The sequence below is a fragment of the Larus michahellis genome, chromosome 3, assembly GCF_964199755.1.
Source record: "Larus michahellis chromosome 3, bLarMic1.1, whole genome shotgun sequence".
Classification (NCBI taxonomy): Eukaryota; Metazoa; Chordata; class Aves; order Charadriiformes; family Laridae; genus Larus; species Larus michahellis.
This window is the reverse complement of record NC_133898.1, coordinates 103,567,161-103,580,289: the sequence shown is the minus strand read 5'-3', so window position 1 is coordinate 103,580,289 and position 13,129 is coordinate 103,567,161. Positions and strand designations below refer to the sequence as shown.

The 13,129-nt window shown below is 37.1% G+C and overlaps 1 protein-coding gene across 2 annotated transcripts in view; it reads right to left on the bottom strand.

Moving 5' to 3' along the window:
- The window catches only part of KHDRBS2 (KH RNA binding domain containing, signal transduction associated 2), a 614,534-nt gene that overhangs the window by 46,752 nt on the left and 554,653 nt on the right, over positions 1-13,129 (bottom strand). For both annotated transcript variants that reach the window (XR_012586331.1, XM_074581525.1), the window contains exon 8: positions 4,556-4,614. Coding sequence is in view for 1 of the 2 variants with exons in the window: in XM_074581525.1 (XP_074437626.1) it covers positions 4,556-4,614 (59 nt within the window). In the remaining variant the exon portion in view is untranslated. The remainder of the gene's footprint in view (positions 1-4,555; positions 4,615-13,129) is intronic.

The following is a 13,129-nucleotide window of genomic DNA, read 5'->3' as shown; positions in this document are numbered from 1 at the left end:
TCAGATACTGCGGTTCATGACCTGGCATAAAGACATAAATCACCATCATTTTCAGGTCATGCACATGACAGAATATGCACCAGGCTGTGAACTATAGCATCTGACAACAGGCACACTCTTACTTTCCTCCATCCTCGCTATGGCAGTATCCACCTTTGGAAGCAGAGGCAGGAGCCTCTTCAGCCTTCTGCAGGGAGAAGTGGCAGAGCTCCTTTGCTAGAGTCCCCAGACCGTGGAATAACTAAGACAGAAACTGTATCTGATAAATAAAAACTTGTGCGCTCCCATCAGTGCAAGGGAGAAAAAGGATTCAGATGAAACAACCATGAGGCAGATCAGATAAAATTAATAAAGCTTATAAGACATTGGAGTACCTTGCTAGCAAGTCTAGAGTGACCTAACACAGCACAACACTTGTATTGAGAATGCTGGTTCCTCTGAAAAACAGGGAAAAGGAGAGAGAAATGAGAACGTGAACGGTTTACAAAGGCTTTTTCCTTTACAGTATTCCTGTCCAGTGAAGGTGCTTTTTTGGACTTGGGCATGACATTATATACGGGCAGGAAAGGTTCTCAGTTACCAAGTTTTCAGTTGTACATTTTATCCTAATCAATTTATAAGACAAATCATTAAATTCATGTTTTCACTAGATACTTCCTCAGACGACAACAGTGCCAGAAGGGAAAACACAAAATTATTAAAATATAATCAGAGCAATGGTTATAAAGTTTTTGTTCATAAATTAATCCCATTTCATGCCTTCTGTTTTATAACATAAGCATCATCATCAAGTTAAAATGACACTGTCACCCTAGTGTAGACTCCTAGATTTAAATTCATATCTGTAGATATCAAGACCTTCAGTGACACAAGTATCATAAAATGTTTATTGAGTGTGATTAGAGGTGAGGATGCTTTACATTTTTGAAAATTGTGCGGTACTTTAAGTGACTAGCCTTTTAGTTTTAAAGTGCCTGCTGAAGATATTTCTTTACCATTCATATGAGGAAGCCTATAAGGCCTATGTCCACAAGAAGACGGCATACGCCCCAAATTTATGCTCCTCAGCCCAGAACAGTGATCTTCAAAATTCTCTAGCAGTAGCTGCATAATCTAGATCCTATAAAAAATTGTAGGAATCTCATAATTCCTTAGTAAAGTATTTCCAGGTGCCCAGAGGCTGCTACAGGGAATGCTTTGAAGTGTCTCTGCTTTGATCCTTCTGAGAGACTGGGTGGCAAGCATATCAAATCGCAACAGAATTTGAGTATCTAATTGCATGACAGGGTCCTATGCTATGAACTTTCATTCATGAAACATCCCTAAGTCATGGGAAATAGTGGGATTTTACATATATCCCTCTCAGCTGCCTTTGTCATTGTCTTGGGAGGTTGCTTGGTTGGATTTGGAAGGGACTGAATTCTCAGGAACCTTCACAGCAGAAACTGAACAAGGAGTCAAGGCAATTAACCCAAGTTGTGGATTCTACAGCAAGGAATAGTGAGCAACAGTTCACCTTGCCCAGCCTCAGATAAGTGACTTAGGGCATTTCTTGTTTGGTACTTCCATCTAATTAAAAGGGAGATGAACTTCTTGAGAATGACATGGTGTTCAGGTGGGCTCTGCTCTGAAACACTGCTGTGATTTTTGCAACCCTATAATGAATAATCCATAAAGGCATAAATCTTAAGAACTTCTGAGGAAACAGTGACCCCAGTCAGAGTTCTCCACAAGGCCTTTTAAAAGGAGCATAGAAGAACATATGAGACAAAAACCACCTGCTACCTGCCCAGATAGAAAGAAAAGTCATAGCAGGCAGCTCATATGGGAGTACTATGGTGCTGTATAATACTTAACAGACTACAGAAAGCTCTATATTATACTTAAAAAAAATTAAGAAGGAAGTAGCATTGTTATTTGGTCGAATCTACTTCATGAAAAAGAATAAAAGGAAACCTTCTTGGGATTGAGAACCGTCCTCCCTAAATATAAGTTGGAAGAAAGAGGATGCATGGGAAAAAATAAAGAGATGCCAAGCTAGTCAATTTCTGAGAATTCATATATGGTTCTTGGAAGGGATAAGTGTGAAAAGACAATTCATTACAAGAAACATCTAAAAGACAACAACAAGAAGACACCAGTTCTATGTTCATGTACCATTTGTGTGTGGTCTTATTCCGAGTTTGGAGGAATTCTGAATTACAGAGGTGTGCCAGAAAGGATTGTAAAGGAGGAACACAGCCTTGTTGTGGAAGATAAAACAAGGTGTGAAACTGAACTGGGGTGAAAGAAAGACTGTGTTGATTTCTGCAGGACAGTGAAATGTGAAGGGACGGCTGATTTCATACAGTGGGGTGGATTCAGAAGACTCACAATGCATTGCAAAACATCCTGAAAAAAAAAGTAGGGAACTGGGAACAGTTCTCTGGGAACAGAGAATTAGAGTAAAAGTTACATGAGGATGAGAAGGGGTGGCACCAGGTTGCTTGTTATCTGGGTGGGAAGCACTGAAAAAGTCACATACACAGAGAACATCAGTGTATGTACCAAGAATTTAGAAAATGAGGAAGTTAAGAATATATTATATATCTCCATATACTCAGATTACCTCTTCAGATAAATGGTGGTGACTTTGGGATGAAGAAGTTCACGCACAGGTTTCCAGAGCACAGAACTAGTGAATTTACTAATCTGGTAAAGTAAGTGAACCAACAAGAGCACAAAGACTCACATAGAAATGTATCTGATTTCAGAAAGTAGAAAAATAGCAATTTGGAATATTATTCCATTTTAAAGTTTATTCCAGGCTACTGGTAAAACTATTCCAGAATTTTGTATTCAAAGGTCAGGTCACAAAATTGTTTAAGCAAAAAAAATGTCCACAGTTTTCAACCACATATTTTAAGAGAAGTCTAGCAAAGCAAACTCAAGCTTTTTGAGTTTGCTTTGGCTGCTAAATGGCAAAAAAAGGTTGCTTCATGCGGAGCAAAAATTTAGGCATGATCCCACTCTTTGAGCACTTTGTAAGCCTTAGCTAACTGCTCCATTCAAAAGCCCTGCTGGGAAAACAAGTAATATTCTTCTAGTTTTACAAATGAGGGATTGGAGGAAGAGTGACATTACTTTAAATGTCTTGCCCAAACACACAGAGATTCAGCGTTGGGAAGTCTAGTTAAAAGTTAAGCAGTGGGTAATTCTTACTGCTGAGCTCAGACTTTTCTGCTTTTCTGCATCGCCCAAAACCTTAGCAATACATCTGGGAGGAGAGATGGAGAGGGGAGCTGGAGAGGGGAGGAAAAGTCTTTCACTGCAGGTATTAAAAAAAGTAGGTACAAAAAGGAAACAAAACGAAAGGTAACCAAACCACACACATTCATATGGATAAGTTGTTATTATTATTATTACTTGTTTAGCACTGAAAATCTGCTTGACTGCACATTGTATTATCCAAATATACTGTAAGTATGGATTATACAAAAAATTAAGTTATTTCTGATTATGCAATGCAATCATTTGGACAACGTCTCAGTAATGTCTCGTGATTTCTGTACAAATATAAAGGAAACTGCAACATTGCATTACAGTGACATTTGCTTCACAGCTGCATGAATAAATTTCTTTCAAGCAGCGATCCTTATATAACCCCTCGCTGTAACTTTTACTTGCAGCATCATTTCCCGCAGCTCACATTCTCACAACGCTTTGGAAGTCACCATGTAAACTTAGGATACTTTATTAGTAGTAGTAAATCAAGCATGACATCTCTGCTGAGTATACAGGGGTCAGTCTTTAAGCTGACAATAGTCAGCACCGCTCTATTATTTCAGTGAAAATGTCAGATTCACTGTGCCATCTGATGGTAAAATGTGCTGGGAAAAAACCTGATAGGAAAAGACGGAATACATTCTGTTTAGTTATTGAAACACATCACTAATATCAAACCACACACCTAGAAAATGGGCTGCACACGCTGGAGCAACACTTTATTTTCCTCTCATGCCCTCTGTTCCTGTGAAGTGGAACTATTCCAGCTCAGACACAGACTCGGCGGGGAGAGGTGCAAAGGGTACAGCGCTGCCTGGTGTGCCACGAGATACTCCTTTCCCCCCTTGGTGCAGTGGGGGTTCCCATGGTGGCACAGCACCCTCTCTTTCCACTTTCAATAGTCTGTATTTAAAAATCTTACAAAACTTGCTGCTTGAAGCAATGCATATGACAGCAGCAGATGCATAGTATTGTTGGCACATCAAGCAGACGGACACTTAACACTGTGAAATATATTCAGGCACTTAATCAGAAACTTCAGTGTTGCTCTTAAAGCTGATCTGTGACTGTGATTAATTGGCTTTGTAATTTTGATCAAAATTGATCTGTCCCATTTTCTGGTCCCACTTCAGTAAGTCAAACCTCATCCTAAAGTTGCAGAAATCCATTTTGTTTGGTCTTTGTAAAAGTGGCAAAAGAAAGAAAAGTATGTGGAAGTAATTTCTGAGTTGTCAGTGACAGGTTTTTTCTTTTGATTTCACACTTTTGCTGAAGATAGAATAGACCTTACCGTAGCTGTCATAAGCCTCTTCGCTTGTTCCGTGACCGTAGTCATAATATTCAGGCACACTGTAACAGATTCAGATAGCCATGTCACTATTACCATAGGTAACCAACTCAAAATGAAAACAGAGCATAGAAAATGAAACATATTTTAACACTTTTACATGATAGCACAGTCCATCTAGTTTCAGGGGTAGTGAGAATTTAAAAAATACGAAGGAAAATGTATCGGTGACAATAACAGCTATTATAGAGCACATCACATTTCTTATCTACTGAGCATAAACCAAAATTGGTTCTAAATATGTAAACCTAGGAGTTGTGACAAACACTGCCAGAAATTCTATTTGCAAAAATAAGGTTCGAAAAAAGACCATTCACTTTATTATTCACTATTGTTAACCCACCAAAAGACGTGTTAATCTCATTTATCTGTAATTCCAAACATTTATGCGGCATCAAACTCAGTGTAGTTTGTTTCCGCCCAAAGCTAACTGCATTGTATTGTGGGGAACCTGTAAACTACTTATCTTTACCAAAAACACTGACAGGATTTCAGCTTTGCTCCTGAAGAAGAAAGTGTGTCTCCACTGCTTGTAAAGAGAAACCTGATTCTCCACAGCCTTTGTCCTTATGCAGTTATTGGACACCCATGGAAAGTTTTATACAGTAATCAATAAAGTGCGTATTGAAAGCAGTGAGGTTCAAGGAGTGGAAAATCAGACTTAAGAGTCTCAAACCCACTTTTTCACTGCTTTGTGTTCATTAACAAAAATTATGTATGGTCATATTAACGTGTTACCAAAACATTTCAGATCACAGTGACACCCTGATAATCAGAAATCCCCAGCTATTACCCAGAAAATCTGACCTCTAAGACATAATGAAATGGAAATGGAATTTTTCATACTTTTGATTGAATGCCATTATTATTTACAGTTTGCGCTATGTATTTGGTACCTGGTACCAAATTCAAGATCAGACAACTGGTGTTATCAGGTACCAGGTAGATATAACAAGAATCAGTCTCTGCCCAGAAAAACTTACAACTCCACGAACTCTATTATATTGTACTTCTGTTTGTAGTGAACCAAACAGAAAATGTAACACTTTCCCTGTTAATCTTTTGTTATTGTCACATTTTCTTCTTTTTCCTTGGACACTGTGCGAGACGGACTCTTGTAAAATGAACAGAAGCAGGCAATCAGCTCGATATTGCACTATTTATAACATTATTGCTCAGGCAATTTTCCATATTAGATTATCATTTTAAAAATATTAATTTACACTTGAAAGAGAAGCTTAGTTGACAGTGCAGTGTACGTAAAAATATTTCACAAATACAACAGAGATAAACAAGCAATCTGTAACAATTATTTTCTTAAACTAATTTTGATTTCTTTGTTCACAAGCTGCCTGTAATCAGATTTTTAATTTCTCGAACTTAATAGCTATTCGTAACTATTCTTGGAACAATTTCTGAGAATAATTCATGTGATGTATCTCACTTGAGAGCACTGATTGCATGTGTCTGATAACCGACAGTCAACTTGTTTTGATTTGGGACACGTCATCCCCTGACTGGCTAGGCACAGCTCTCACAGGCAGTTTTCAGCTACAAATATCTTGTTTTTTTTTTTTTTTTTTTTTTTTTTTAAACTGAAAACGCAGCTATAATTGTTGTGCATTAATTTAGTAATTTAGCCAGAAGTCATTCATGTGAGTGGATAGTACACTGACGTCAACAGCTCAGACAGATGAAATTCATTTGCTAAAGCAGTTTCAGAAAGTGGATATACAAGTGACATGAATGAAAATGAAGTTAATACTTTTAAATATTTTTCCCAATGCTATCCAAGCTCTATAGGACATAATCACTGCAAAGCATTACCTTCCAGGATAATGGGAGCCATCCAGTTGCCTGAAAATTAATTATCTAAACATACACACCCTGCTTTTAAATCGGTGCAAGAAATCAACAGCAAGAATATAAATTTTATTTGAACATACTAAGCATTGTGTACTATTTTGCAATGATTCTAGTAGCCAGTTAAATAAAATTACAGGATTATGTAAGGTAAACTACAGAACTGGCAACTCCAGGGTTAGGTCACGTAACAAATTATATCTACAGAGCTCATGGTTGAGACCTAAGAAATTACTTGAAATGTACAGAACAGACAGATGACATACCACTTAGACCTGGCAGACAGCAGTATGTAAAAAATCTTGTGTAATCCAATTTAAGCAGCAGCATTTTGGCGTACTGCCTGCTTTTCTGGGTAGAGGAGAGTGTTGGACTAGTGAGTGGGGCTACAGGAGAAGAAACCCCGCAATTCTCATCTTCTGTCAGTGGATAAAATGCTAGTATTTCTTCCTCAGACATTTTAAAAACCAAAGCGGCTGCATCCAAAGGTCAGCTTTAAAAGGAGTGCGTTTGGGACCCAGTCCACAGGCCAATAAGTTACCAACATCAGTTCTGCTTTCAGTGGTCACTGAGTAGGGCCTTGAGCTATTACCATCGATATAACATCCGTCAAAATGCAAGACTTGCAAGAGCAGGTAAAAATTCATTGCTACCCTCTTGTTGTTGTACTTTTTTATTGGACAAAACCCACACAATCATACAGGCAATAAGGATGTGAGATAAAAGTCCTGCACAGTGAACATTCAGAAGTGAAATACAGTATAAACAGAATACAAAGTTAATACACAAACCGTTAAAATAAGAAACAAGCCATATTGCAACTATAGAAAGGAAGTGATTTGTTATATACTGCATATTTGATGTCTGTGAGCACAATACTTAACACGTTTCTGAAAACGCATAATTCATGGCACAATACATGATTGTGATCTAAGTTCTACAACTTTATTTCCCTGAATAATATACCTTTTTTCATTATGAGCCAAAATGGTATTTCAAATTCCTTGCTAACTCTTATTAGACAGTGTTTTGAACAATACCTAAGTGAAGGAAAAGTATTTTTTAATGTGAAACACCTGATTTAAACTCACATTTTGTGAGCCGACTGCTTATCTATTAGACTGCTCGATTTTAAACCTTTCTGAATCTTCACTACAAACTGTTACATGCATTTATTTGTAAACATTTTCCTCTGTTTTTTATTAAAGTGAACAATGAATGATATTTATAAAAATGGGTGATAAAATATGGCTTTACACACATAAGGTCTTTTTAAAACTATTGAACTACATAAAGATTTAGTTCTTTCGCATTATGACCAACTGTGGAAGGAAACAATCAGCAAACGCATTCAGCATAATTAAAACTTGTTTATGTAATTTTAAAGTTCTCAGACTGTTCCTGGAAAATTTGGTGATCATGAGCTCTAGAAACCTCAGGCTCTCTTGGCAGTGCTAATTGGAAACAAGACACCATTATCTGTCATTAGCATTCATTACTTTGAAGCAACATGAAGTGTAATTTACTTAAGTACATGCACCCACCTGAAAGCAGGATGCAATACATTTTATAAAGCAGATAAGATTAGCTCATTAACAACTTCTCAACTTTCACTCCTAAATTTTCAAAGCATTGCACTATACTTAAACACCAGACTTCTGACACACAGAGGTCTTGAAGTGCCATGACTTAGACTCTTGTCACCTTCTAGAAGTACCATTTGTGGAAGAATTGGTATACATGGGACTATGAATCTTACAAGTAGTTTAATTATTTTTATATGTCAAATGGTTTCCAATCTGACAACCTCTGATGTAATTTTTGTCTATCTAGAGGAAACTTTTGCAACAAAGATGTATGATTCTGTCCTCATTCCTATTCTGTGGGCAAGAAGATTAATAATACATATATTGTTAATTTTAATTATCATAACCTATTTATGCTTATTTTAACATAACTGCTGGTTTTGGTTAGTACTTTTGAACCTGTTCCTTTTAAAGATTTGAGATCAGAGTTTCCATAAACTTGTGGTGTCTTCTTTTCGTGCAGATAAAGCCAGACCAGTTCCAAAAAAGGAACACAAAAGATGTTCCTTATTTGAAAGACAAGGGCCCCCTGAGCTGCCTTCCAACCTGAATTATCTGGTCCTCCTATGGTATAAGAAGGGCTCACATACAGAGGCTCTGAATCTAAACAGCAACCTTTAAAGCTAACAGAGGTTTTTAACCTCTCGTTAACTGGGACTTTTTCAAATTGACATTAGCTAAGTAAAACTGAATTCCATTCTGACTGTGTCAACACCCATGGGAAACCACACGGCTTGTTATCCAAAAGGCTGTGGAGAATGGTGCTGTAAGGTGGTTTAAGCAAAGAACCGCAAACAAAAGAGTTAAGACTGAAGCCACAAACCCCTGACTTTTGGGTCAACAAGCCACCTTGGGGAAGGGTGTTGTTCACCACTCAGAGATCAATGCTGTCAGGTACAGGAAATCACAATACTAATGAATAGACTGCATTAGCCTTTGACCAACCTCCTCCTGCACCTGCAGGAAGCTGCTGACAAGAGACCCATCGTTAGCAACTTTACCATCTGTTTCTCTGCCTGCTCTTACAGCTTCTGTAATACAAGGCAGCAGAACATTGCAAGAACTGAAGAACTTGAGTCCTTCTTGTTCCCTCATGGTTTTGTTTTTTGTTTGGTTGGTTTTTTTGTTTGTTTTTCCTTTCTCTCTTTTTTGTTCTTTGCTTTTACTTCTGAGTGATGCATCTGACTCTTTTTTTCTCAAATTGTGGAGCACAAAATGTGGCTGCAGGCATACAATGGGCACACTAACAGCCAAAGCTGAAAGGTACATGAAAGGGTTCATCTGCTTTAAACACTGCTAACATGTGGTTCCACATAGGTGAAGTGTGTTCTGTAGTCTGTCCTAAAACATCCCAAGAAACTGAAAGCCTATGACTAAGACCTGTTGGCCTAGAACTTTAACAGATTTTTTTTCCTGTAAAGACATTAAGACATTATTATACATTATTTTTCTTTCTTAATGGTTGTACTTTTTAACCAGGAGAGTGCATTCTAGAATACTATAGGAATCTTTTATTAGAAAATGTCTGGGAAAGAGCTAGTCAATTTAGAAAAGAGGCTTTTGATCAACCTTGGAGGGATAACTCAGCCATTAGGTAATAATCAGGCTTCTTTTGTGAAATACTTGAATTGGTCCAAACTAGAGATTCAGCTGATGCCAGTGAAGTTCCACAGTTCAGATTCATAATCAAACAGATGAAAAAGTTCCACAGTTGTCTTTGAAGATGTAAAAATAACTCTTGAGATACTTCCCTCTTTGTGTTATGGCACTCAACAATGTGAGAGTGAACCAATATTGTGCTTTAGGATTGGCACTCTTTGAAGAGAGATTGCCGTCCTTTGCCAGCTTGCAATCAGCACCTATACTTTAGACATATATATACATTTAGACATACATATACACATACATGTGTGTGTGTATGTATGTGTGCATATATATACATATAGTTATTTAGACATATATACACCTATAGATAGAGGTTAATGAAACTTTAGCACTCCTTATCGATATATCCCAGTCTGGGTTAGATTCAGATAACAGATTTTCAAGTTAAGCTAATACCCAGGATAATTCACAAGGATGTCTAGAGGTGGTTGGGATTCAATATTTTAGACAACTCTCATTCTTTTTCACTTCCTCAAATGGATCCTTTGAGGTCTTGGACTCCTATCTCCTGTTGTCTTCCTCTTTCTCAGTCTCATTTCTGTTGAGTAATCCTTGGAGTTTACAACTTCCAGCATCGATAATTGATACAATCAAACACTCAGCTCCTATGCTAACAGGATCCTGTCTAACGCTACTGCAGTCGATTCATGTTAAGAATTCATTTGTAATGCTTCTCCCTCCTACGCGAGGGAGGGAGCAAGCGGGACTTAACACATAGTTGGCCATGAAAGAAAAGCTATTTACACAAAAGAGTATGCTTCTGCTCGGAAGACAGGTGAGCAACATTTGCATTCACATGAACTGGAGCATATGTAATTTCTGTAAAATATTTCATAATACTTCATAGTGGAAATGTGTGAATAAAGAAATAATCCTCCTAGGAATCTGAAACTTACTGGAACATCTCTACTTAACAGAGCATTACATCTATAGGAAAGATGAGAATTCTTTTGAATAAAGGAACTTCTTGTAGGATTACGCCTTAAATCACAAATATAGTCCTTTAGTGAATAGATCTTTAGAACTAATGGAATAATACGGTGAACATTTTAGTGGATAAAGTCTCCCTTTTTCTGAAAGCTCAAGTTTGGTTGTATCCAATATTTTTAAGAGAGAAGTATGTCTCCATTACAATACTCCCTGGCTTTATTTAGTAGCTTACAACATGCCTGAAGTTAAACTAGATCTCATCTGTCTCCAGCGTTTTCCTACATTTGATTTTCATGCTACAGCAAATCTGAATTAAAAAATTAAAATAAATAAGGGAGTCAGTAGAGCTATACAAGCATAGGAGTGGAGAGCCATCACAATTGCAAGATGACTTTGGGTTCTGAACTTTTTGCAATATCTGAAATAGAAACCAATTTGCCATTTATTCTCTACAACCACAGACACATGGGGATTTCTATTCAAATATTCTGCATTCTGCTGTACTTTTCTCACAGACACAGAATTATGAACAAGTATTTCAGAATATAATACAAAATGTCTGCAGACACAGTATTTGCAAAGGGAATGATGCAGAATTTTAGAAATTCTACCCAGTTTTAGAGGAAAAACTTTTCTCTATTTCAGAGCAACGGAATTTGATTCCATTTTGCTCATTGAATCAAATAAATGAGAAGTGGCATTTGAAAACAGTTTCTGATGATGAATGCCATAAGTGGATTGCTGTGAAGATACATAAAATGTCATATTCTAGGCTTCCTGTCTTGATTGATTTCAACAGGTTGGAAATAAAATACAGGGAAATCTTTATTTATGAACAGGTGGGTATAAGCACAAAACCAAAATGAAATATGACAAAGTATAAATACAATGCATACTGGTTAAAAGGTGAAAGAGTGCACAGTAGAGAAAATAATACTGAGTATCCCATTTTACAAAGAACCAGTGTAACCACTCTACCTATTGCAGTTTGGTTTATATTTATGTGTCAATATATTTTACTATATAGTAATATTTTGATACTGAAAGAGAAGTGAGTAAACCTCTGATCATATCACCAAAAGATTTAACCATGTGATAATCTCCTAATAAATTAATGATTATTCACAGTCCTGGCCAGCCATCATTTTTAAACTAAGGACAAAATTGTTTCATTTAACTACAGATAGTTTTCTCCACAACTAGTCTGCAGGGATGTTTTACAAAGGAAGTAGTCCAAAACAATAGGACTGGTTGATTAAATAAAGGTATCTGATCATTGCTTTAAGCATTTCCTAGACTCATTCTACATTTGAGGAAGATCACTGACATCTCTCAGTGTTTTCTTTCTGAATGCATCAGAACATATGAATCTGAAAAATGCTGTTTACTAAAGCTCCTCAGGAAGACATCAGGAAAGAGAGTATGTGAATATGATTGTGAGCTTCTCAAGGGCTACTCTAAGTCTTTGTCTTAAGACCGTTCAGAAATATTTGCTCTCTAGTTCTTTGGTATTCAATTAAACAGCCAAAGATCTTATTTTTACCCTGAGTATTTCTGCCATCTTTTGCTTGGAAATCCCTCCACAGAATTATAGCGGGGATTCCACTGGAGGGAGGGTAGATGTTTGGACACCTCAGGGAACATTAAACCATACTACAAGTGGTAAGTACAAACACACTAGGGACACTGGCAAGAGATAGGAACTTACTAGAAGTCTGCCAGGCTTCTCCCCCCTCCCCAAATTTCTATCAGCAGGTAAGGAAACTGATAGTTGCCATTTGAAGACTGAATCCAGAAATAGGGATCAGCGCTTATCTGCTGTACAGCAGCCAGTTGTTACTGGCAATGTTTTTCTGAAGTAACTGTTTTAATTTTGAGATTAGATTTTGAGAAGTTTTCAAAAATTTATCAGAAAAGGTTCTGCGCAAAATGGAATGTAAGAGTCATTTCTGTCATGCAGGTAGAAGATTTCAGGAATTTTTACTCAAAGATCTTTGAAGAACGCATAAGCTTTTCAGTCGTACAACTCTAGCACAGTAACATGATGATCATCTACTTGCGTTTCTAGACTTTACAGTGATGCTAATGAATTAATGCTGTTACATCACACACAAGAACAAAGGTGGCATCTAAAATGGGTGGCTCCAAGACAACTACCACATCAGTAAAAGCTATGAACAATCTGAATGCTGCTTCTATCTGTCCCTTTGATCCACAGCAGAAGGTTTTGAGCAATACAGTCTTGCAGAATCGTGGCAGACTTATTTAATCTTCTCATGACTACAGATGTCAGTGAGAAGACTGACAAAACAGGTTTTGTGTTGTATTTGCACTAACTATTGTTGCATGTACTCTGGCACTGTTGTATGAAGTCTATGTCAGTACTTGAAACTAAAAGGAGGATGTAAGAAAGTTTATGCTTTACATGAGCTGGCCATGATATTCATTTCTTTTGTAGTGGCAAATAAAATTA